At 43.3% G+C, this 26814-nt stretch overlaps 1 protein-coding gene across 1 annotated transcript; it reads left to right on the top strand.

Annotated features, from left to right (window-relative positions):
• The first annotated feature begins 5027 nt into the window (after positions 1-5027).
• On the top strand, positions 5028-12079 carry ASCL4 (achaete-scute family bHLH transcription factor 4). The gene has a single exon (XM_082419187.1). The coding sequence runs from the start codon at positions 5858-5860 to the stop codon at positions 6377-6379; it is 522 nt and encodes a 173-aa protein (XP_082275313.1). The 5' UTR covers positions 5028-5857; the 3' UTR covers positions 6380-12079.
• Positions 12080-26814: the final 14735 nt, after the last annotated feature.

Below are 26814 nucleotides of genomic sequence, written 5' to 3'. Positions count from 1 at the left end.
ACATGCTTTGCGGTGCGGCCAAAAAAACAAAAAACAAACAAAAACTATTGGCAATTCCCTGGCGGTCCAGTGGTTAGGGCTCCAAGCTCTCACTGCCGAGGACCCAGGTTCGAACCCTGGTCCGGGAACTAGAATTCCACAAGCTGCACGGTGTGGCCCCGGAAAAACTTATTAGAACTATCTTGAGTGGGGTGTTGTTTCACAAGTTGTATACATATATCAAAACTCATTGAATGATGTATTTAATATATGAACGTTTATATGTAGATTTTCTCTCATTTAAAAATCATTAGAACTAGTAAGAGAGATCATGAGATGACTGGATTAAAAATTAACATGAAATAAGTCAATAGCTTTGAAAAAATTCTCTTCACAGCAGCAATCACACCTGTAAAACATCCTGAGATAACCATAACAAGAAGCATGTAAGATCTACATGAAGAAACATATGAAACTTTATTAAAGGGCAAAAAGAAGGCCTGAATAAATGAGTTCTACTATGTTCATATAGGAGAGATTCAATGTTAAAAAAAAAAAAGTAAATTCTCTCCAAATTAATCTGTATATTTAATACAATCCCAATTAGAATCCCAAAGTTTTCCTCTCTCACAGATACTAAAAGTGCATGTTGGGTTTCCCTAGTGGCACAGTGGTTAAGAATCCTCCTGCCAATGCAGGAGACATGGGTTTGAGACACGGGTTTCCTGGTCCGGGAAGATCCCACATGCCGCGGAGCAACTAAGCCCATGAGCCGCAACTACTGAGCCTGTGCTCTAGAGCCCGCGAGCCACAACTACTGAGCCTGCGAGCCACAACTACTGAAGCCCGCGTGCCTAGAGCCCACGCTCTGCAACAAGAGAAGCCACCGCAGTGAGAAGCCCGTGCACCGCAACGAAGAGTAGCCCCCGCTCGCCACAACTAGAGAAAAGCCCACGCCCAGCAACGAAGACCCAATGCAGCCAAAAATGAATGAATAAATAAATAAATTTTTTTAAACGTGCATGTTACTTTCCTCTTCTTTTCCAAATTTGGGCATCCTTGCTCAATAGTTCTTTCAGAGAAATTGCAAAGTCAGCCATCCATTCTCCAAGCCTTGAATGTGGTACATTTTTCTGATTCACACCAAGATGCCACATAGACAAGGAAAGGCCTTATAAATGTGTGGTAGGAGAAGGTAGCCTTAAGCAAGAGAGAAAAGACAAAAACCACAAGGGAAGGATTAATGGATGTGACTACATCAAAGTTTTAGATTTCTATTCAATAAAAGACTGCATAGACAAGGTTAAAATGCAAATAGTGTTTGAGAAGTTCAGAAAAAAAAAACAGTAATAAATTGTACCTAAATATTTGTGGTTCTTTAAATCTTGCTGTAAATTATATTATCTTTAAAATAGAATGTAACGGTGTGGGTAAAGGATTAATAAAACTTTTCCTCTTCTTGCACAACAATTTGACCTTCAGTTAACTTGCTGTTATCTGTTTCTCTGAAACCTAACAAAGATCGAATGTCAGCTATGTTGTTAGGCAGCCTGACATATTAAAGCCATTACCTAATTGTTAGATTGCATCTGGGTTGCCACAACTATAGCTGGTGGGGGAGCATAGCTTTGGGCTTTCCTGAGTGTGAAGACTCTAATTGGGCCCGTGGTGAGGTCCCTGGAAGCTATGCCTATGGGGTCTTTACAAGACATACTGGCTCCTGAGGGGTACCAGACTTCTAAGGGCAGCTGCCACACTGGTCTGATGTGAGTGGTCTTGCCTTGCACCTGAGCTGTCACTTGGCCGCAGGTGGGTTAAGGGGGAGCAGCTATGTAGATTTCTGCATAGATTACTGCAAGGACTCCCAGGGAGGTGGAACACCTAATTCTGCCCTGCTCAGAGCTATTGCTCCTGACCTAAATCCTTCCAAATGAATCTGATGCTCAATGTGGCCCATGGTAGTCTTAGTGAATCTTGAAGTTTAGTTGTGCCTGAGAAGACTCCTGGTGAATGCTGCACATGGTAATACAAACAGTTTATACTTGGGCTATATAGAAAAGAACTAATTGGATAGAATTGTGTTAGATCATCAATTTGAGATTTATGTAACTACACCTGTGATAAATCTTACTTGGATCACAAGGTAATATATATGTTTCCCTGGTCCCCCATCAGTGGCAGCTGATGCAAATTGCAGGTACGGGGCCAGCGGGTATGCAGCCCTCTGTGCCATGGGTTTAGAATACCAAAATCTACAATGTGATATCAAATACTTCACAAGAAGAGCCAATCTAAGTCTCTTTATCTCACATGTTTCAAGAAAGTGATGAGGGACCTGTCTGAGTTTTAGGGGTGAAAGTTTTCCTTGGCCTTAGAGATACCTTTAAATCTCCTGAGCCTGACCTTTGGTGAATCCCATTCCCCCTTTTATAAGCAGATCTAAGTAAGACTACACAAACCTAGTCCCACACGCTCTTGGCTCTTGGCGGTTTTGCCTATCTGTAACTTGATCTAGCCAGTCTTAAGAAAGACGTCTTTAAAGTTGGCGAGAACATTTGTCTGGATGAAAACTGACTGGGGAGTGATGGGGAGTCAGAATCTCCTCTTTTGATCTCTTATATAAGAAAGAAGGCAGCCCCTCCCCCCATGCTCCCCCCCCCCCACATACACACTCACGCACATCGTGCAAGTAAAATGATGCTTCTCTCACTGGAAAAACCACTTATTTCCAACGCACATGCACCTTCAAAAAGTGTAAGAAAGAGTATCAGCATTCTTTGTGGCCATATAGATCATGTAGTAATCATAACGTTACTTGGACCCTCTAAAAAGACCACTATAGGATCAGGGTCTGGCCATTGTTGATTGTGGTATTAGTAGTGGGAAAAAAAATCCTGTAGATATTTATTCCTCAGAGACAGAATTTATAAGAAGCCAGAAAACTTGGCCCAAGAACTTTAAATTATAATGATAAATCTGTTTGTTTAGGTCAGACCAGGGTATCATTTGAGTTTTCTATATATTTTATCTTAGTATTTTAAAGTTCACTAGATCAGAGAAAAGCAAAAGTAATATTTGTTCTTTGTAATACTTTCAATAGTAGAAATATCCATAAAGAAAAGTGAACCACTCCCCCATCCCCAATGCCACCTTTTTTAGGCAACCAATGACAAAAGTTTAGAATGTGTCTTTCTACTTTTTTCTCTGTGCTCATGTAAAGACATCGTGCAGAATAGTTTGTTTTAAGTTCATGCTGCATATGTTACCCCACCATTTGCTTTTTTCCCTTAACGTGTTATGGGCATCTCTGCAAGTTCTTACATATAGATCTAACTCATTATTTTTAATAACACAATATGCTAAAAGGATTAGCCCTTTCCCTATTGATGGACATTCGAGCTATTTCCATTTATTCTATTGTTTTAATCACTACAAACAATGCTGCAATAAATATTATTGTACATATAAATCCATACTGGTGCATTTATTTTTGCAGGATAAAATTGTAGAGAACTCTGGGTCAAAGGATATGTGATGTACACTATTAATTTTAACATTTTCCCAAAAGCTTGTAGCAATTTATGCTTCTGCCCTTCCCCCCAATCCTTGTTAGCAATCTTTTAAATTTTTGCCAATCTGAGGATGAAAAATGGTATCTTAACTATTTTCTTTTTTGTTCCCCTCCAATCTATTCTGCATTCTGCAGTGATCTTTTAGAAAAACAAATCTTACCACGTCACCTCTCTGCTCAAAACACCTCATTTATTTCCCATCACTCTTAGAGTAATGGCCAACATCTTTGACATGGCCAAAAAGCTCCTTGTGGTCTAATTGTCTGCCTCTCTGGTGGGCTTTTCGCCCAAGAGGGCTTCCTCCTGATAGGTCTCAACTCTACTGAGAAATCAAGATGACATATGTTTGTTTGCTGGTACAAGCCTCAGAGGGATCTACGCCTTTTAAAATGTGACTAACTTATGCCTGAAAGGAATAATTGTTTCTATTTTATTTGCCTTGATGGAAGTGTTTTTCCAATTGCTTCAGGCAGATCATTAGAGTAAACAGGGAAGCTTAGGACTTGTCAAAAAAAACATGTTAGGGCGACATCTTGGCTTCCGAGGAATAGGCAGAAAGTCTGATTGAAAACATAGGGGGTTTTTGCTTCTCTTGTTTTTAAGTCAGACTTTTAAAGTAGAAGCTGCCTTTAATGTGCTGGTTTGCAGAACAGGAAATCTGATTTTCAGTGTGATAACACATTCTTTGACATTAACCAGTACAGTTGGATTTTTAATGACACTTTCATCTTCAAAGTCCTTCACCAACAAGGTGGATTAATTATTCATTTTTTGGTTGTGTGTTAAAAAGACAAATCTTCAAAGCCATCATCCTTTCTCCTAGGAACTGGGGCTCTCCACCTTTCAAATGTTGCTTTCTTACCCCCAAGGGAGAAAGTAAATTACATCTTTTTTTTTTAAGACAAAAAGAATACAATAGAAATATACTCTTTACACTATGGAAAGCTGATGTCCTTATATCCTGGGTGGGATCAGAAGAGGTCGGGAAGCAGTGTTTAAGCTGTGTTTACAGCAAGCACTGTGAGAAATAACTCTGGCTAAAAGCGTTTGTTACTGCTCAGTCTTTTGATGTGCTCTTAAAAAGTAGCACAAATACACCACGGCCCCGTGTTCAACATAATAATATGCAGACCCTTATATTTGTTTTTTTTTTTTTTTTTTTTTTTTTTTAAACTTTGAGTTTATTTTATTTATTTATTTATTTATTTATGGCTGTGTTGGGTCTTCGTTTCTGTGCGAGGGCTTTCTCTAGTTGCGGCAAGTGGGGGCCACTCTTCATCGCGGTGCACGGGCCTCTCACTATCGCGGCCTCTCTTGTTGCGGAGCACAGGCTCCAGACGCGCAGGCTCAGTAATTGCGGCTCACGGGCCTAGTTGCTCCGCGGCATGTGGGATCTTCCAGACCAGGGCTCGAACCTGTGTCCCCTGCATTGGCAGGCAGATTCTCAACCACTGCGCCACCAGGGAAGCCCAGACCCTTATATTTGTTGCTAAAGTATATTTCTTTTCTGTTCTCTTCAAAAAATGTCTACTTGGGTTTTTAAAAGTTTTGGTTTTGGAGAAGAAAACCCTCAAGCCTTCCCTGGGGTCCTCCTTAACTTGACACATTTTATAACCACAAGGGAGCAGTCTTCCCCTTGATGAGGTCTTCTCTCCACCTCTCCAGAAATGAAAGAGCAAGTGTAAGTTTGCAAACAGCCTAAAAGCTCTTTCCATTAGCCCTGGACGCCGGAAACCACAAAGGGCAGTAAAGTCTTGATTTTCAAGGAGAAAGCCTCTGGTAAACTTTCGCTCAGCCGCCAGGAGATCTGTTGGTTTCTGGGAGGAGCTCTTCTGAAACCTTGAGGATTCCTCTGTTCATGAAGACACAGAGCGGTGGATTACAGTAATTGAAAAGCTTTTGTGGCTTTGGAAGATTACTATATGTTTGGTGTGCGCTCACATTTCCAGGCTAGGGGACCGAGTAGAGGAACCCCTTTTGTTATCTTTTGAAATAAGATCAGAAGGGAAGACGGGGTTTGAAGTGTGGATTGGGGGGGGGGCGGGGGAGGTCCTAAATCTTTGCCTATCACCTCCGCCTGGATCATTATAAAAAGATCGAGGAGTACAATGAACTTACGGAATCATGCAACGTTTCCGTGAAGCCTGTTCTGGAACCTAGCTTCCGGATCCAGAAACTTCTCCAGAAGCAGACCAGCTGTGCTAGGCAGTCTGAATGGACCAGCAACTCCGCTTTGAAGATTTATTTTCAGTCTTGTCTTCTGCTGAGAGATTCACCTCTGGGGTGATTGGTTCGCTTTTCGGCGGATGATGGAGAAACGTAAACAGGCCGGACTGCTGACCCTGCCGTACCACCTGCTCCCGGGGCCCATGGGCGTGCCTGCGTCCCTGCCCCGCCTTCCCCTGCGGGACCCCTTCAGGGTCTCCTTGCGCCTGGACGCCGCGTGCTGGGAGCGGGAGCGGGGCGGCTGCGCCCCGCGCCGGCCGTACTTGCCCCTGCCGCTGGACGGCGCCTTCGAGCCCGCCTTCCTCCGCAAGCGCAACGAACGCGAGCGGCAGCGGGTGCGCTGCGTGAACGAGGGCTACGCGCGCCTCCGAGCTCACCTGCCCCGCGAGCCGGCGGACAAGCGCCTCAGCAAAGTGGAGACGCTCCGCGCCGCCATCCGTTACATCAAGCACCTCCAGGAGCTGCTGGAGCGCCACGCGCGGGGGCAGGAGGGCGCGGCCGGCGCCGGCCCCTCGCTCAGGGCCGAATGCAACAGCGACGGCGAGTCCAAGGCCTCGTCGGCGCCTTCGCCCAGCAGCGAGCCCGAGGAGGGGGCCTGTTAGCGAGCGCTGGGCCGGCCCGGACCCCTCCCGCTGCGGCGCGCGCTTTTGGAGTCTGCTCTAAGGTTCCCTCCGGAGGTGGTTTGCATTTGCAATCTGTTTTTTTTTTTTTTTTTTTTCCTCCAGAACTAAATCTTAGGAAAAAGAAATGAGTGCTTTAGGGGGAAAAAAAGATTTTGACATTCTAGTTGTTTCCACCCCTTCCACCCCCCCCTATTGGTTATGTGCCTGCAACTGAAAGATGCTTATGAAACTCTTCCTGTACTTCTCAAAGACAAACTGTACCAGACTCTGAACTCCTCAAAGGGCGAAAACAACGAGGATTTGCCACAGTCAGCGGGGTGGGTAAATTAGGGACGTAAATACTGAAACAAATCCAACCTTAACCGAAGAAGAACTTTCCAAAACTAGCTAACTAACTAAATAACAGCCCTTAAGATGAGCGGAAGGTTTTTCCTGCATTCCTTCATTTGGGAATCGATGAGAAATGTAATTGACACCGTGCTTTGAAGGAAGGTGGCCCTAAGCTGACACCTGGGAACACGTTTGCCAGAGCGCACGGCCAGGTCAGCCTGTGCTGTTGACTAAGCGTATGAATGGCGGTGCTAGAAAGGACATTCCATATTGGAAACATCCTGTTTTATCAAAAAAGTGGTCGTGTGGGAACTTCATAGCATCTAGCAGATAGTAACGTGTCAGTGGCAATGATCTTTTTGGAAGAGAACTCAGATTTGTATGAAAACTTACTTTTCCTCTCAGGTGTCTTGTGCGTCGTGTTTTCATTTTCCTTCTCTTTGCACCCCTCACCTCCACCCCCTTGTTCTCACTCCATCTAACTTTCGGTTAAAGTGACACTGTGGCCTTAAAAAAAAAAAAAGGAAATGCTTAGATGGTTGAATGGGAGGGATTGAGGTTGGGACATTCTCATACTTTTATCACCTTGAGGGCTTCCAGGTATCCTGAAATTGTCTAGTGACTCTGGAAGTCTTTTTAAAATATTTAATTCTGGTCTTTTTTTTTTTTTTTTCTGAGAAACAATTGTAAATTCAATAGGTAAGTCAAATACTTGCTGACATATGAAGGTAAGCTTCCTATCTCTAAAGTTTTCTAATATGCTGACTTTCCCTTTCCCTGGAGACAGCTTTGCTCTGGGGGTGAGGGGGCTTGGGGGGGGGGGCCGGGAAGAGGACAAAGAGAGAAAACTAACAGTGCTGAGCCCTTTCCAGGTATTATTTCATTAAGTCCCACACTGAGGTAGGTTTTATTACCCCCTTTCTGCAGATGTGTGAACAGAGGGAAAGCAAATAAACAATAAACATCTTTTATGTGCCAGCAGTTTTGTTGTGTGGTTTTCACATTTTGTCCTATTTATTCTTATAAATCTGTGAAGTGGGTATTATACATATTTGTAGTTAAAAAGAAAAAAAAAAAAAAAAAGAGGCTGGGAGAGGTTACATGCCTTGCCCAGGTTAGTGTTGCTAGAATTAGTTGAGCTGAGATCCAGTCCTAAGTCTGCCTGACCCTGAAGCCCAGGCTTGCTTTCTGCCTGACCGTGCTCTCCCTTGCCCTGTCATTTGCTAGCTAGGTGACCAGCAAATGCTTCTTAACCTCTCTGCAACTCAGTTTCCTCCTCCTCGTCCTACTACTTCACAGAAGCATAGATTACAGACCTTGGTAATCTGCAAACTACAATCAGATGATTAAGTTAGTAGTGTTAGTGTTATTGTTTGGAGAAAGTACTATTTATTAGCTCTACGGAGAGTAAGCCTGGTTAAAAATGATGTCTAGATGGACTGAGTGTGATTTCTTCAGTGTTCAAAAGGAGGATGGAGTAAACCACACTTTATTAGGATTCTATCTTCTATTGTAAGGTTCTAGGGGACATGACTGGTGGAATGCTGAATCCATGTTGAAATGTATTACTACTAATATTTATGACGATGAATTATTATGGGGTTCTATTGTTTCTGACTGCTCAGATAAATGCTGTGCAATGATTTACTACCAAACTACTTTTTCTTTAGAAGCAGAGCTTTGTGGTTTGAATGAGCAAGATGGAACAGCTATTTTCTCTTACCCATTACTTAGTTACATTCTGACAAACTCCTATAATGTATCCATTTTTTCTCCAGGCTGGTTCTTATTCCAGTGCCAGTTTCAGTGAAGCAAGTATAAGTAAGATATATTTGCTAATTAGGGGGAAAAAAGAAAAGAAAAAAAAAAAAAGGGAAAGCACTCATGTTACCTTCCTGGCTGTGTTGGAGAAGAGGCTAATTAATCAAGTTGTTAACTGGAGAACCTTGAGAGACTTTTTTAGGGGTATTCGTTGGACGGTAATAACACTCCTTATTCCTTTTTTCTGCTCCAGCTAATGGGTGAGAACCTTGACATTCTCTTTTCTAAAGTAGGAATAATAATAAAAGAGTATATTTTGTTTAATCTATACAGGTTATGTGGTTGCTTTTAATGCAGGAAAAAAGAAATAAAGATTTCTTCATTTACTTCTTCAAAATATGTGTATAAAATGTGCGAATAAATATAATATACTTGGCTGACATGAGTGGTTTATAAAGAGAAGGACAAGGGCAGTTTTAAAAGAGAACTTTTTTTCTGGATAAAATTTCCTGAGAGAATTCTAATGAGACTTTTGTTTAAAGTCCTATAGAAAAAAAATTTTTTTAATTAAAAAAAATTAAGTCCTATTGAGAATAAAGCAATGATTTTGAGAAACCTTTTGAAAAAAAATAATAAAATCCTATCTCAATCATGTAACTTTTTTTAGAGAAAAAAAAAAAATCAGGCAGTTTCTCTGGAACTTTCCTAATGGCTTACAGGAGGAGCACCAATCCAGGAATGAGACCTTTTAAAATGTTCAGTCTTCCCTTTTTCTGTGACTGAACACTTAGTTAACCATAGAACAATTTGACTCTCGGGAACTCCTTGGCAGTCCAGTGGTTAGGACTCCATGCTTTCACTGCCGGGGGCTCGGGTTTATTCAGGGAACTAGGATCCCGCAGGCCTCGTAGAATCAATGGAGTGGAGAGGAGTTTTATGGAAATGATGCATTCATGAAAGGAGAAACATTGCAAGTTCTTCAAGATCTTCCCTATTTCTTTGGACACTCAGCCCAGACATATCCATTGATTACATTGTATTGCTTTTAGAATATTCATAACACTGATGAATAACTGTGACACCTCACCCCCATCCCTCGGGTGCAAAGAAGGAGGGGCTGTAGAGGGGTGTGGGAGAGTGTGCCCTCGGGCTTGGCCTTTCACTGATCTGGTGACCTTGGGCGAGTCCCTAACTTTAGTGATCTCAGTTCCCTATGCTAGGGCACGTGAAGATTGGACTGCATGATCTTTTAGGCCTTCCAGCTAGAAAATGCCATTCTTCTGACATGTGCAAAGTCCTAGACTAGGGGAAACAAATGGCGGTAAGACATGCCCGCTTCCTGCCACACAGTGTAGTGGCTCTATGCTTCTGTATCATCTCCTCCCTCTAGAAAGATCCAGTCCCAGAGCTGCAGTTTACACTTTGAGTCTAGTTGCTGTTACAATGCTTAATTTTAAAAAAGACAAACTTCATAATCTTTTGTGGAGTGGACTTTGAAGAATCTTACAATCTCGAGGAAAAATGAGCCCATTTCACCTCAATATGAGGTAAAAAGGTGTAAGTGTTACAACTGGGGTCCAAAATGAAAAATGCTATGAGGATACAGAGAAAGGAGGGATTTGTTCTAACTTCAAGTGAGCAGAGGACTAGGAGGGAAGGCTTTGGGGGATACAGCATTGGGCAGGTGAAAATGGAATGAGAATTACAGGCACAGAATCCAAGGGGAACAATTACAAGCAGAGCATCTAGGGGGGGAATCGACTGGATTCCTACCTAGAAGCAAGGAACTGTTTGGAGAATAGAAGTCGAGTAATAGGAGATTAGAAATGACGGCTGAGACTAGGTTCTAGGAGGCATTGAAAGCCCAGCTAAAATAACTTGAACTTTACTTTTAAGACAATGGGGAACTATTGAAAACAAACTTTTTTTTTGGCTTGCAGAGAGGGTGAACTGTTCAGCGCTGTGGCTGAGGATCGCTCTGGTGGCAGGAAGCAGCAGACTGATGGCGTATTGCAATAGTGAAGGAAGAGGAAGTGAGGGCTTAAATGAAGGCAGTGGCGGTGGGGATGGGAAGGAAGGGATGGATTAGGAGGTGACGTGGGTGTAGCACTAATAGGTCTTGGCTACTCAGAGGATGGGGCTGGGGATGAAGAAGAGGAAGAAGTTAGAGACAACTCTAGTGAGTTCCCACTAACTGAAGTTGGGAATGCAGAAAGAGAAGCAGATTGAAAAGGTACCTGTCTTGATTTGGAGATGCTGGGTTTAAAATATTAATAGGTTACTCCTGTCCACAAGCAGTTGGAAATGTCGACAATGTGGTCAGGAGGGAAGTCAAGGACAGCTGTAGATTGAGAGGCATAAACATATAGGCAGCAGCAGGAGTAGATGAGATCTCCCAGGGAGAGAAGAAAGCCGGGCAGGCCTACACTGAAGGAGTGGCAGAAAAGAAAATGTCTTTGAAGAGGACTGAGGAGTTGGAAGGAGAACCAGGCTGGTGTGAGATCATGACAATTAAATGAAGATGTCATTTTGTAAGAAGGAGGCAGTGGACAGCATCAAGTGAGTCAGAGGTGTCAGGGAGTTTAAGTGTGAGAGGGATGCACTGGATTTAGCCATTGAAAGATCACTAGAGGGACTTCCCTGGTGGCTCAGTGGTTAAGAATTCGCCTGCCAACGCAGGAGACACAGGTTCGAGCCCTGGTCTGGGAAGATCCCACATGCCGTGGAGCAACTAAGCCCGTGCACCACGACTACTGAGCCTGCACTCTAGAGCCTGCGAGCCACAACTACTGAGCCCACATGCCGAAGAGCCCATGCTCCACAACAAGAGAAGCCACCGCAATGAGAAGCCCGTGCACTGCAATGAAGAGTAGCCCCCGCTTACCGCAACTAGAGAAAGCCTGCACGCAGCAACAAAGACCCAACACAGACAAAAATAAATTAATTTAAAAAGTAATAAATAAATTAAAAAAAAAGTTAACTAGAGACCTTTGTAAAAGGATGGGGTGAGAAAGCAGAGGTAAGGTTGAAGACTGTCCTTTCAAGATGCTTCACAGCAAACAGAGAAGGAGAGCCGAGATGACATAAAGGGAAACCAGACGGAGGAGAAGATGGCACATGAAAGAGAGTTCTGAGCCTGAGGTCTTACAGGTGAAACAGCTCTAGTTGATGCAGAGGATCACGGGTGACAGGGCTTCAAGTAGTCTGAAGTCAGGTGGAGGTGAAGGTCCTAGGAATTGGCAATATTAAAGAACTGGGAGGCCAGCAGGTTGGAAGGTAACCAGTTAAGACTAAAGTGGGTGTTTAAGTCATTGAAGAAGATGGAGCAGGGTCTCCCATTTGCAGACAACGGTGATGACAATGAGAAGAGGGCTGTATGAAAAGTATGACTGTATGGGTTCCTTAGGTACTGAGGCCACATGCCGAAGAGCCCGTGCTCCACAACAAGAGAAGCCACCGCAATGAGAAGCCCACGCACCGCAATGAAGAGTAGTCCCCGCTCGCCACAACTAGAGAAAGCCCACACGCAACAACGAAGACCCAACACAGCCAAAAATAAATAAATAAATAAATAAATTAATTAATTTTAAAAAATTCTTCTCACATAGAATAGCATTTACAGAACAACCGGTATAAAGTAACTGCAGTCGGTCAAGGGCTGATGAGAAAGAAGAAAACAGTATCTTATTTTCTTCCCTTTGTGGAATTATTTCTGGAGACAAGAAGAAGAATAAAATAACCTAGGAAAAAGGAACAGGGTTTGGAGGCGAGTAGAATTGAGATGCCCTTCAGTTATCTAGATCTGAAGAGATGGGGTCTGCTCCTTTGGCCTACCCGTTTGTGATTTTTGGGTGACATAACTTCAACTCAGGACACTTGAATTTAACTCTCATCCTCCTGGCTCCAGGTGCTATAAGCCTTAATTGACTTTGAGAGCAAAGTCCCATCAGACTGGGGAAGGCGTTTCATAGGATGAGTCAGCGTTACCTGGCTATAGCCAACCACGGTTCCAGATGGTGCATTTCAAAAGCTTTCTGAGCTGTTTCTGCTCAGAAACCTCTGAAGGTTTTTTTCAACGCTCCCAAAGTTATCATTGTCTTCTCCCCAGATGGATAACAATCCCACTTGTCGCCCTGGGAATGAGACTTTTGATGGAAATGTGGCTCAGCGGACTCCTCTGCAGAACGATCATTTCTCCACCCTTCTCTTTCAGCCATCACCAGCCCTTTTATCTCCATGTGAAGCGGACAGGCTGCTGGAAGAGGGCAGAGGGCCTGAAATTGCTTTATATTTTCTTTATTGGTCCATGAAACCACAGAACCATTCCCAGCTCTTTGATTATCATCGCTGAGTTGTGTATGCGTTTTACACGCAGGCTCTCTGGGTGGTGAGATTGGTCTTTAATCCTTTCGTAGCTATTTAGCTGCGTCCTTTGCTGAAAACCTGTCAGCGGCCTTTTCATGTTGGGTTACTCACTGTCGTTAACCAAAATGAAACTGCAGTTGTGGCAGAAGGAAGTGCGTCCAGACGATGAAACTCTCCAAACTGGTTTTTGCCTGCAGAGCAAGCCTTGAGCGGGCCACTGCTGAAGACATTTCTCATTTCCCTGACAGTGGAAACATCTCTGAAGAAGGAATCCTATCTCAGAGTCACAGGACTAGAAAGGGCCTTGGGAAATGACCTGATTCAACCCCAGGGGTTTTAGTGAAATGAAGGATTAAACCATGCAGGGCAGAAGCATATCTGCTCTCTCTTAAAAGACCTCTAATGACAGAAATTCTCCACCAGTTGACGTTTCCTGAGGGCCTCCCAGACAGGAGGCTAGCCCTTCTATGTATTATTCTCATCTGATCTCCACAACCATCCTACAAGGTATGTATATCACTTCCATTTTAAAGATGAGGAAGTGAAGCTGAGAGAGGTTAAGTAGCATATCATACAGATCAGTGGTAGTAAACTGTCTCTGGTTGGTCTTCATCCATCCATCTGTCCATCCATCCATTCATCAATCAGTAAGTATTTACTGGTTGCCTACATGGAGCTTAATTTTAGGAGAGAAAGAAAGTCAGTAAACAAGCATAAATATGCTTCAGGTGGTGATAATGGCCAAGAAAAATAAAGCAAGGATTTTTGTAATTCAATTACTTTTCACTCTAATTTTCAACCAACATCTCTTCTCCTTCTACTGTTCTAAAGCAGCCCTGTGCAGATTCAAATGACTAGACAACTTTCAATCAGACCAGCGTATCTGAAGACTGACATTAAGTTCCCCTGTAAGCTCTTCTTGTTTGAGAGCCATGGTTACCACACTCAGCTCAATATCCATGTAAAAAAACGAGGGACAAATGGAATAAAGTGGGGTCCTACTTGATAAGGGGATCCCCATCAATCCCCTTTCACATTCACAGCAACCAAAGTTGATTCAGAACATTAGTACACTTCCTGATGTAATTTCGGTTTGACATCTGCAGGTAATCCAAGCGTTCCCCACAGAGGCCCATGACACTAGCTGCACCTTGACGGAGTAGAAAGGACCTGTATTCCAGTCCTGACTTCAGCACTTATTGGTTATGTTTCCTTGGGCAAGTGACATGACTGCTCTGAACCTATTTTTCTCATCTGTAAAATTAAGGATAGTAACTCCTATTCCATCTCACAGGGTTGTGGTAAAGGTGAAATGAGGCTACATAAGTAAAATATCTCTCTGAAAAGTGCTATTATCACTATTAACCCATACGCAAATCAATTCTCCAATGGAAGTTAGGGATTGCTTTGCAGAGAAATACAACTACTCTATCCAATTTGAGGAAAATTCTATTCAGCATAAAGTCAGTTGATATTGATTAAATTCTCAAGTATGAGGATGGAAATAGAAACATACTAGGTTTTCTAATGTGTAAGAAGTCACTCTAAAATTTACAACAGCAATTTATTGTTTCTCACAATTGAGACTGTGCGGGGGGTTCATCTGCTGGTCTCCCTTGAGGAGAAGAGAGGAGAGGAAGATTCTTTTATAAAGGAGAGGGGAAAGTTGGGAGGGGCTGTTATAAACAAAGAATCCTCTGGAGGAAACTGGGAGTTCCAAGTACAGTAGCTTTTCATTAGCTGTGCCGTGACTGTCTCTCATTGGCTGGGTTGTCACCGGGTCGGGAGAAATTCTTCCTTCCTCCTGCTGGGTAGTAAAGTAGTAACCTTCTTGCTGTTGGGTCTGCAATTGATGGCAAGTGGTGGGCGTGAGACCTCCCTCTTCTGGCCTCCTGACTCCATTTTAAATGAGGTTTCTGTTTTCTTATTTTTTTTTTAACATCTTTATTGGAGTATAATTGCTTTCCAATGTTGTGTTAGTTTCTGCTGTATAACAAAGTGAATTAGCTATACGTATACATATATCCCCTCCCTCTTGCGTCTCCCTCCCACCCCTCTAGGTGGTCACAAAGCACCAAACTGATCTCCCTGTGCTATGTGGCTGCTTCCCACTAGCTATCTATTTCACATTTGGTAGTGTATATATGTCCATGCCACTCTCTCACTTCGTCCCAGCTTACCCTTCCCCCTCCCCGTGTCCTCAAGCCCATTCTCTACGTCTGCGTCTTTATTCCTCTCCTGCCCCTAGGTTCTTCAGAACCTTTTTTTTTTAGATTCTATATATATGTGTTAGCATAAGGCATTTTTTTTCTCTTTCTGACTTACTTCACTCTGTATGACAGACTCTAGGCCCATCCACCCCACTACAAATAACGCAATTTCGTTTCTTTTTATGGCTGAGTAATATTCCATTGTATATATGTGCCACATCTTCTTTATCCGTTCATCTGTCAGTGGACACTTAGGTTGCTTCCATGTCCTGGCTATTGTAAATAGTGCTGCAATGAACATTGTGGTATATACTTCTTTTTGAATTATGGTTTTCTCTGGGTATTTGCCCAATAATGGGATTGCTGGGTCATATGGTAGTTCTATTTTTAGTTTTTTTTTTTTATGGCTGTGTTGGGTCTTCGTTTCTGTGCGAGTGCTTTCTCTAGTTGCGGCGAGCGGGGGCCACTCTTCATCATGGTGCGTGGGCCCCTCACTATCACGGCCTCTCTTGTTGGGGAGCACAGGCTCCAGACGCGCAGGCTCAGCAATTGTGGCTCACGGGCTTAATTGCTCCACGGCATGTGGGATCTTCCCAGACCAGGGCTCTAACCCGTGTCCCCTGCATTGGCAGGCAGATTCTCAACCACTGCGCCACCAGGGAAGCCCCTATTTTTAGTTTTTTAAGGAACCTGCATACTGTTCTCCATAGTGGCTGTATCAATTTACATTCCCACCAACAGTGCGAGAGGGTTCCCTTTTCTCCACACCGTCTCCAGCATTTATTGTTTGTAGATTTTTTGATGATGGCCATTCTGAACAGTGTGAGGTGATGCTTCATTGTAGTTTTTTTTTGTTGTTGTTGTTTAATTTTATTTTTATTTATTTATTGGTTGCGCTGGGTCTTCATTGTCCCACATGGGCTTTCTCTAGTTGGATTGAGCAGGGGCTACTCTTCGTTGTGGCGTGTGGCCTTCTCATTGCAGTGGTTTCTCTTGTTGCAGAGCTCAGGCTTTAGGCGTGTGGGCTTCAGTAGTTGTGGCACATGGGCTCAGTAGTTGCAACTCACAGGCTCTAGAACGCAGGCTCAGTAGTTGTGGCGCATGGGCTTAGTTGCTCCGTGGCATGTGGGATCTTCCCGGACGAGGGCTCGAAACCCTGTCCCCTGCATTGGCAGGTGGATTCTTAACCACTGCACCACCAGGGAAGTCCCTCTGGAGGGTTTTTATCATAAATGGGTGTTGGATTTTGTTGAAAGCTTTTTCTGCATCTATTATCATACGGTTTTTATCCTTCAATTTGTTAATATGTTGTTTCACATTGATTGATTTGTGTATATTGAAGAATCCTTGCATTCCTGGGATAAACCCCACTTGATCATGGTGTATGATCCTTTTAATGTGCTGCTGGATTCTGTTTGCTAGTATTTTGTTGAGGACTTTTTTTTTTTTTTTTTTTTTGTTGAGGACTTTTGCATCTATGTTCATCAGTGATATTGGCCTATAGTTTTCTTTTTTTGTGACATCTTTGTCTGCTTTTGGTATCAGGATGATGGTGGCCTCATAGAATGAGTTTGGGAGTGTTCTTCCCTATGCTATATTTTGGAAGAGTTTGAGAAGGATAGGTGTTAGCTTTTCTCTAAATGTTTGATAGAATTCACCTGTGAAGCCATCTGGTCCTGGGCTTTTGTTTGTTGAAAGATTTTTTATCACAGTTTCAATTTCAGTACTTGTGACTGGTCTGTTTATATTTTCTATTCCTTCATGGTTCAGCCTTGGAATGTTGTGTTTTTCTAAGAATTTGTCCATTTCTTCCAGGTTGTCCATTTTATTGGCATATAGTTGCTTGTAGTAATCTCTCCTGATCCTTTGTATTTCTGCAGTGTCAGTTGTTACTTCTTTTTCATTTCTAATTCTGTTGATTTGAGTCTTCTCCCTTTTTTTCTTGATGAGTCTGGCTAATGGTTTATCAATTCTGTTTATCTTCTCAAAGAACCAGCTTTTAGTTTTATTGATCTTTGTTATCGTTTCCTTCATTTCTTTTTCATTTATTTCTGATCTGATCTTTACTATTTCTTTCCTTCTGCTAACTTTGGTTTTTTTTTTTTTGTCTTTCTCTAATTGCTGTAGGTGTAAGGTTAGGTTGTTTGAGATTTTTCTTGTTTCTTTTTTTTTTTAATTAATTAATTAATTTTATTTATTTTTGGCTGTGTTGGGTCTTCGTTTCTGTGCGAGGGCTTTCTCTAGTTGTGGTGAGTGGGGGCCACTCTTCATCCTGGTGCGCGGGCCTCTCACTGTTGCGGCCTCTCTTGTTGCGGAGCACAGGCTCCAGACGCGCAGGCTCAGTAATTGTGGCTCACGGGCCCAGTTGCTCCATGGCATGCGGGATCCTCCCAGAGCAGGGCTCGAACCCGTGTCCCCTGCATTGGCAGGCAGATTCTCAACCACTGTGCCACCAGGGAAGCCCCTTTTCTTGTTTCTTGAGGTAGGATTGTATTGTTATAAACTTCCCTCTTAGAACTGCTTTTGCTGCATCCCATAGGTTTTGGGTCGTGTTTTCATTGTCATTTGCTTCTAGGTATTTTTTGATTTCCTCTTTGATTTCTTCAGTAATCAAATTATTTAGTAGTGCATTGTTTAGCTTCCATGTGTTTGTATGCTCTACAGTTTTTTTTCCTGTAATTGGTACCTAGTCTCATAGCGTTGTGGTTGGGAAAGATACTTGATACGATTTCAATTTTCTTAAATTTACCAAGGCTTGATTTGTGACCCAAGATATGATCTATCCTGGAGAATGTTCCATGAGCACTTGAGAAGAAAGTGTATTCTGTTGGTTTTGGATGGAGTGTCATATAAATATCAATTAAGTCCATCTTGTTTAATGTGTCATTTAAAGCTTGTGTTTCCTTGGACTTCCCTGGGTGGCGCAGTGGTTAAGAATCTGCCTGCCAACACAGGGGACCTGGGTTCGATCCCTGGTCTGGGAAGATCCCACATGCCACGGAGCTACTGAGCCCGTGTGCCGCAATTACTGAGCCTACGTTCTAGAGCCCGCGAGCCACAACTACTGAGCCCGTGTGCCTAAAGCCCGTGCTCCGCAACAAGAGAAGCCACTGCAATGAGAAGCCTGCGCACCACAACAAAGAGTAGCCCCCACTCGCCGCAACTAAAGAGAGCCTGTGTGTAGCAACGAAGACCCAACGCAGCCAAAAATAAATAAATAAATTTATAAAAAAAAAAAAAAAAAAGCTTGTGTTTCCTTATTTATTTTCATTTTGGATGATGTGTCCATTGGTGAAAGTGGGGTGTTAAAGTCCCCTACTCTGATTGTGTTACTGTCGATTTCCCCTTTTATGGCTGTTAGCATTTGCCTTATGTATTGAGGTGCTCCTATGTTGGGTGCATAAATATTTACAATTGTTATATCTTCTTCTTGGATTGATCCCTTGATCATTATGTAGTGTCCTTCTTTGTCTCTTGTAATAGTCTTTATTTTAAAGTCTATTTTGTCTGATATGAGAATTGCTACTCTAGCTTTTTTTTTTTTAATTAATTAATTTATTTATTGGAGGCGTTGGGTTTTCGTTGAGGTGCACGGGCTTCTCATTGCAGTGGCTTCTCTTGTTGCGGAGCGTGGGCTCTAGGTGCACGGGCTTCAGTACTTGTGGCACACAGGCTCAGTAGTTGTGGCTCACAGGCTCTAGAGTGCAGGCTCAGTAGTTGTGGCACATGGGCTTAGTTGCTCTGCGGTATGTGGGATTTTCCCAGACCAGAGCTCGAACCCGAGTCCCCTGCATTGGCAGGCGGATTCTTAACCACTGCGCCACCAGGGAAGTCCCTCCAGCTTTCTTTTGATTTCCATTTTCATGGAATATCTTTTTCCATCTCCTCACTTTCAGTCTGTATGTGTCCCTAGGTCTGAAGTGGGTCTCTTGTAGACAGCATATATACAGGTCTTGTTTTTGTATCCATTCAGTCAGTCTATGTCTTTTAGTTGGAGCATTTAATCCACTTACATTTAAGGTAATTATCGAAATGTATGTTCCTATTACCATTTTCTTAATTGTTTTGGGTTTGTTATTGTAGGTCTTTTCCTTCTCTTATGTTTCCTGCCTAGAGAAGTTCCTTTAGCATTTGTTGTAAAGCTCGTTTGGTGGTGCTGAATTCTGTTAGCTATTGCTTGTCTGTAAAGGTTTTAATTCCTCCATCGAATTTGAATGAGATCCTTGCTGGGTAGAGGAATCTTGGTTTTAGGTTCTTCCCTTTCCTCACTTAAAATATGTTCTGTCACTCCCTTCTGGCTTGCAGAGTTTCTGCTGAAAGATCAGCTGTTAACCTTATGGGGATTCCCTTGTATGTTATTTGTTGCTTTTCCCTTGCTGCTTTTAATATTTTTTCTTTGTATTTAATTTTTGATGGTTTGATTAGTATCTGTCTTGGTGTGTTTCTCTTTGGATTTATCCTGTGTGGGACCCTCTGTGCTTCCTGGACTTGATTGACTATTTCCTTTCCCATATTAAGGAAGTTTTCAACTATAATCTCTTCAAATATTTTCTCAGACCCTTTCTTTTTCTCTTCTCCTTCTGGGACCCCTGTAATTCAAATGTTGGTGTGTTTAATGTTGTCCCAGAGGTCTCTGAGACTGTCCTCAATTCTTTTCATACTTTTTTCTTTATGCTGCTCTGTGGTAGTTATTTCCACTATTTTATCGTCCAGGTCACTTATCCGTTCTTCTGCCTCAGTTATTCTGCTATTGATCCCTTCTAGAGAATTTTTAATTTCATTTATGTGTTGCTCGTCATTGTTTGTTTGCTCTTTAGTTCTTCTAAGTCCTTGTTAAACGTTTCTTATATCTTCTCCATTCTATTTCCAAGATTTTGGATCATCTTTACTATCATTACTCTGAATTCTTTTTTGGGTACACTGCCTATTTCCTCTTCATTTGTTTGGTCTGGTGGGTTTTTACCTTGCTCCTTCATCTGCTGTGTGTTTCTCTGTCTTCTCATTTTGCTTAACTTACTGTGTTTGGGGTCTCCTTTTTGCAGACTGCAGGTTCGTAGTTCCCATTGTTTTTGGTGTCTGCCCCCAGTGGGTAAGGTTGGTTCAGTGGGTTGTGTAGGCTTCCTGGTGGAGGGCACTGGTGCCTGTGTTCTGGTGGATGAGGCTGGATCTTGTCTTTTTGGTGGCAGGACTGCATCCGGTGGTGTGTTTTGGGGTGTCTGTGAACTTATTATGATTTTAGGCAGCCTCTCTGCTAATGGGTGGGGTTTTGTTCCTGTCCTGCTAGCTGTTTGGCATGGGGTGTCCAGCACTGGAGCTTGCTGGTTGTTGAGTGGAGTTGGGTCTTAGCGTTGAGATGGAGATCTCTGGGAGAGCTCTCGCCGATTGATGTTACGTGGGGCCGGGAGGTCTGTGGTGGTTCAATATCCTGAACTCGGCTCTCCCACCTCAGAGGGTCATGCCTGACACCCAGCCGGAGCACCAAGACCCTGTCAGCCACACGGCTCGGGCAGCCATCCTGTCATGGAGTCACCTGAGGGTCGGACATCCTGTCGGGGGCTCCTCTTCTCGGGCCCCGGAGACTCCTGAGGGGCAGCCTCCTGTCGGGGGCTTCCTGGTCAGGTGCAGTTGCCTGAGGGACGGGCGTCGGGTCTGAGTCATGCGGGGTGTGTTGGGCACTTGCCTTCTCTGCTCCAGAGTGTAGCATTGGGGGGTTTGGCTGGCTTCTGAGCTCTGTTAATTTTCATTCACACTCCCAAACAAGGTCGAGGTCTGTGTTTTCCAACACCACCAAGCAATTCTCTAATTCTCAGTGGACACTGGTTGTCCTACAAATATAACTCAATTCTGACACTCTGTGCCTGGAGACAGCATCAGATCCCACAGGTTAGGGGCTCTGTCCACAGGTCTTCCCCCGCTTCAAATGCCAGTCACAAGTCCGGGTTGTCACCTGTGCTTCTGACCCACTGGCTATAAATCAGAGGTTCCCATGACCCCCTTCCTTGGGTTTGATTAATTTACTAGGGCGGTTCACATAACCCAGGAAACCAGTTTACTTACTAGATTACTGGTTTGTTACAAAGAATATTAAAGGGTCCAAATGAACAGCCAGATGAGGAGATACAAACGGAGAGGTCCAGAAAGGTCCTGAACACAGGAGCTTCTGTCCTCGTGGAGTTTTGGGTGTGCTACCCTATTGGCACATGGATGTGTTCTGTTTCACCAACGTGGAAACTCTCTGAACCCCTTTTGGGTCTTTATGGAGGCTTCATTACATAGGTATGATTGATTAAACTACTGGCCATTGGTGATTGAAGTCCATCTCCAGCCCCTCACGTTTCCCTGGAGGTCCAGGGTTGGGGCTGAAAGTTCCAACCCTCTAATCACGTGGTTGGCTCCCCTGGCAACCAGCCCCCCTCCTTAGGGGTTTTCCAAAAGTTATCTCATTGATATAAACTCTGATGTGGTTGAAAGGGGCTTGTTATGAATAACAAGGCACCTTTATCACTCATCACTTAGGAAATTCCAAGGGTTTAAGGAGCTCTGTGCCAAAAGCCAGGGGTGAAGACCAAATTTATATTAGTTATTATAGATCACAATATCACACAAAGACACCACCCTGCATAACCACTGAATCAAGAAATCAACGTTGGTATATCCCTACTGGCCAGTTTATAGATTTTATTCAAATTTCACCAACTGTCCCAACAATGTCAGTGTTTCCTTTTTGGTCCAGGATCCTATCCAGGAATATACATTGCCTTTAGTTGTCATGTCTTTTCAGACTCCTTCCGTCTGGAACAGTTTGTCAGCCTCTCCCTGTCTGTCATTTCCTTGACAGTTTTAAGTGCATAGGCCTTCGTTCTGTAGGATGACCTTCAACTTGGGTCCTTTCAATGTTTGCTCATGACCAGATTCAGGCCATGCGTTCTCGACAGGAACATCTCACAGATGGTGCTGTGTTCCTCTCTGCCTCACACCAGGAGATGTGAGTCAGCCCACCATTGGCCACGTTAACCTTGATCAATCTGCCAGGTTTCTCTACCTTAAATTCACCTTTGTAATTGATTAGTCTTTGAGGGAGGGAGAGGTATTCTGATATTATGCCAATATCCTGTTCATCAAACTTCCACCAACTCGCCTTCATGTTTATTGACAACTCCTATCTGCATCAGTCACCTCCATAGTGGTTGCCAAATGTCGATTCTCTATCTCCATTAGTCCTTCCGTATTTATTAGTTGGCCTTCTCCTATAAGGAAGAGCTTTCCCTACTTTCTCAATTAATTTATTCATTTATTTTTATCAGTACTGACTCATTCAGTAGGTTGTCACCTATTAATACTATTTTTGATAAATACTGTTCCTGAGTGTTCAGATTGTTTCTAACTTGACTGGGGGTGGAGAAACCCCTTCAAGCTGGTTCCTTTTACATGTCCCCATTACTCATTGAGCTTTTCCTTATTTTCTGGCACAAGGAGATGTTCCAGTCTTTATCCCTCTCTCTCTCTCTCGCACACACATCCATGTGATTTAACAAAGATGACCTCGGTAAACCCTATGAGTTATATGCAAACTTTTGTGTGATTGATTGTACATTTTTCTGGGGAGAGGTCTAGCTTAGCTTTTATTGGATTCTCAAAGAACGTCCCTGACCTCCACAAGTTTAAGGACCACAACTAACATCTCAAGAAATGCCTATTGAGTCTTTCAGATCTACCATTTTTCAGGTTCCTTATTATTGGACAGCCTGGAGGGGTGTTATTTCCTCTTGCTATCTCAATTACGTCCATCCTAAAACCATCTCCAGCTTATAGGAAATGCTCAATAAATCTTAGCTATTAAGATTATTAGGGAGGATTCTCATGCTCTGGTGCTAGATTTCCTCAGAGTCTGAGTCCTGAAAAATCTCATTTTCTCTGAAATCTAACAATCCGTTTAGAGTCTCTCTTCTCAGCCCCTGTAATACATCTTCAGTTGCCTCCTCCATGGTCTGAAGCACCTTAAATTCAACGTGTCTAATGCCAAACTCACGACCCTCTTTAAATCAGTTTTCCTCAGCAATCTCTGTTTCTGAGAGGGGAGCCATCCTTCTTTCAGTACCTCAGGTATGAAACTGTTGATTCAGCTGACTCCTCTCTTCCTGCCTACTTCCATCATCACATCACTGTGCCAGCCAGGAATCTTATGGTTGTAAGAAAATTCAACTCAAACTGACCTAAGCACAAAGGTACACTTTTTTCCTCTCACATAACTGAGAAGTCCAAGGGTATCCTGCTCTTGGGCACGGGTAAGTCCAGTTCAAATCTTCTGCCTTTTCAGCTCTGCTTTCCTTTATGTGGGTCCCATTTCTCAGGCAAGTTTGCTCAAATGGCAAGATGACCAGCAAGAGGCCCAGGCCTACATCATATCCTCTTAGCAACACCAGGGGAGAAAGGGCACCTTGCTCTTGGGTAACAGAAAAAACTCCCAGGGCTAGCTTTTATTCTAACTGGATCATGTGCCAATTCCTCAACCAGTTCCTGGGGCTGGGGGCTTGGGGCGGAGGAAGTGATGCAGGTACCCAGGTGTGAGTCTAGGGGTGAAGTCAGTCCACCCAACAAACCACATGAACTGAGAACGGAGGCGGAATGGTTCGCTAAGAAACATATGGGTTCTATTACCGGAAGAAAAGAGGACTTATGCGGGGCAGGCTACAAGCTAATGCATAGTCTCAGAGATGGCAGGTAAGGATCTGAACAGGTAAGTGATGTAGGCACTGAAAATGAAGAGAGGCAAGCATTTTAGAGATAGCCAAGCGTTAGAATTGACAAGATTCGAAAGAAGAGAGGTGAGAATCAAAGAAGACACTAATTTCTGGCTTAAGTGATCGGCCGGTGGTAGTGTCTTCCCTGAGACTGGGAACAGATCTTGAAAGAAGGAAAAATGATGAGTTGCATTTACGTGTTGATTTTGAGATGTCTATGGGATCTTTAGGTGGAGCTGTCCAGCAGGTGTGGGTTGGAGATGTGAACGTGGGGTCACCAGCCATGGGGGTGGGTGCCAATGAGCCATGAAGTATATGCACAGTGGGAAAAGGGCCAGGATGTAGCCCAGTGAGAACACTTTTTGTTTTTTAAAAAAATTTTTAAATTTTTTGGCTGCACTGTGGCTTGTGGGATCTTAGTTCCCTGACCAGGGCTCAAACCCGCGCCTCCTGCAATGGAAGTGCAGAGTCCTAACCACTGGACTGCCAGGGAATTCACCCAGTGAAAACGTTTTAAGGGAGTGTTCCAAGAGTGATTAATAGTACCAAATACTACACAAGGCAAATACAAACAAAAATTGGTCCATCTAACTAGCAACCACAAGGTAACTGGTGACGTTGGTGAGTAGTTTCCTTGGAGTGGTAAGGGCACAACCAGGATTAAGAAGAATCAAGGACAGCATGGGAGGTGAGGAAGTGGAGGCTTAGAGCACACACACCCCTCTGAAGTAGTGTGGCTGTGTACAACGATGGGCTGGAATTGTGTCTTTTCCCTACAACACGTATTCTTCACACTTATCAGTCAACGCTTAAACTGCTTTGAGTTGCTTTTGTTTGAAAAGTATGCACATCTGTTCCACATTCTCAACTAGACTCTAAGTTCTTGAAGGTAGAATATGACAATCTTTGCGAACTTCCCTAGGATCTAGCACAGTGCTCTGCTCACAGTTAAGAATAAAACTATTGTTGATTAATAAAATACTAATTTAGAATCTAGAGCAAAGGGGTCTCCTTCCCCCAGTAACTTGGGCAAGTGTCTTGGTGCCTGATTATACACAATTTTCTCCCATTCTGGGAAAGAAAACATGTAGCAACAGAGGTGAGGCAAACTCCAGAAGTCTGTCTCAAGCTAACACTCTGAAGTGGGGCAAATGTTTACAGGGTCCTAGGGTCCCTGGTGATGCTGTGTTTTGAGGGCTACCTGACATTCACTGATTCGTGGGCTAGGACACAAAGCAAAAGGAGAGGCCTGTTTTATACACATTCATCAAGCAGAATAAAACCTTTATAGTTCACACAGAATCCTTAACGGTGGTCAAGATCTCTGACCTGCCTCAACAAGGCCAAGCAAGAAGACTAATCCCATTTAACGGAAATTTCTGTGAGTGCTCCATGTTAAAAGTTCCAGACTGCTCTTGGCTGGTTCTTGTACTGATTAGAAAAAGCAGCACAAAGTGGTTAAATGAGGCAGTGTGACATCAAGAAAACAGGGGCAATTCCCTCACGGTCCAGTGGTTAAGACTCCGCATTTCCACTGCAGGGGGCACGGGTTTGATCCCTGGTTGGGGAACTAAGATCTCACATGCTGCGTGGTGTGGCCAGAAATTTAAAAAAAAAAAAAAAAAAAAAAAAAAATTAAACTTGGGAGTCAAAACACCTGGCTCTCTATGCCTGGCTTTGTCATTAGTTGGTGCCCTTGGGCAAGCTGTTTGATTTTTTTTAAGTTTTATTTATTTTTGGCTGGGTTGGGTCCTCTCTAGTTGCGGCGAGCAGGGACTACTCTTTGTTGCAGTGTGTGGGCTTCTCATTGTGATGGCTTCTCTTGTTGCGGAGCACTGGCTCTAGTCATGCAGGCTTCAGTAGTAGTGGCACACGGGCTCAGTAGCTGTGGCGCATGGACTTAGTTGCTCCGTGGCATGTGGGCTCTTCCTGGACCAGGGATCAAATCCGTGTCCCCTGCATTGGCAGGCGGATTCTTAACCACTGCACCACCAGGGAAGCCCCCAAGCTGCTTTATCTTTGAGGCTACATTCTAATTTGTAATGATGCGATAATACCTATCTTGCCAACTTCATTAAATTCCAGTGAATGGCTCATACAATCCTCCCTCCCTCCTTTTAGATAAGAAGTGAACTTATTTAGAGAGATACACATTCCACATACAGAATGCAGTTCGTCTCAAAAGGCGAGGGGCCCTGGAATATGGGGTTGTTAGTTTTTATGGGTTGGGTAATTTCATAGGCTAATGAGTGGGAGGATTATTCCAACTATTTTGGAAAAGGGGCAGAGATTTCCAGAAATTGGGGCACCACTCACTTTTTGACTTTGATGGTCGGCCTAGGAACTGTCATGGCACCTATGGGTGTCATGTCATTTAGCATATGCTAATGTATTACAATGAGCATATAATGAGGCTCAAGGTCCACTGGAAGTTGAATCTTCTGCCATCTTGGATCTAGTTGGTTCTAACCAGTTTTTGTCATGTCCTATGGCTATGTCATTCTTTTAAAGGTTGTGCCCTGACCCCTCCCCTCCTGTTTCATCCCCCCCTCAGAGATTTTACTCCCACATTCTTATGGGGAGCAGAGGGGCAATGGTCAGTCTTCTGTAGCTGCTTCAAGGCTGAGTAGGGGCGTCGACCCTGCCTGTCAGTCCTCCCTCATTTATTAAGGACTAAAACCATATGTAAAAATGTTGGGTAAACTGCAAAGCAGGAATGGTGATTTTTAATGTGTTAAGCACCTACTATATGCTTGGCACTTTGTTCATTTACAACATGTCTGTCTGCAAGGTACAACTTCAATCACCACTCAGTTCTCTATGACATGTTCCCCTTATAACATTATCTTCTCTTCGGATCACTGGTGTTTCAGATATTAGTTTTAAAGCAAGATCTTTTAAAGATCAGAATCTATCATAACAACTTCGCATACTCCAAGGTGCTTGATTAATAATTAACAGCATCTTCGAACTCAACCGGTCCAGATGGACCCAAATCATGCTCTCT

The sequence above is a fragment of the Balaenoptera physalus genome (assembly GCF_965194825.1).
Source record: "Balaenoptera physalus genome assembly, chromosome: 13".
Taxonomy (NCBI): domain Eukaryota; kingdom Metazoa; phylum Chordata; class Mammalia; order Artiodactyla; family Balaenopteridae; genus Balaenoptera; species Balaenoptera physalus.
The sequence above is the reverse complement of the archived record's forward strand: the minus strand, read 5'-3'. Positions and strand labels throughout refer to the sequence as shown.

What these genes read in the sequence shown, in the direction of transcription:
- ASCL4 (XM_082419187.1), top strand. Translation starts at nt 5,858, where the DNA reads ATGATGGAGAAACGTAAACAGGCCGGACTGCTGACCCTGCCGTACCAC.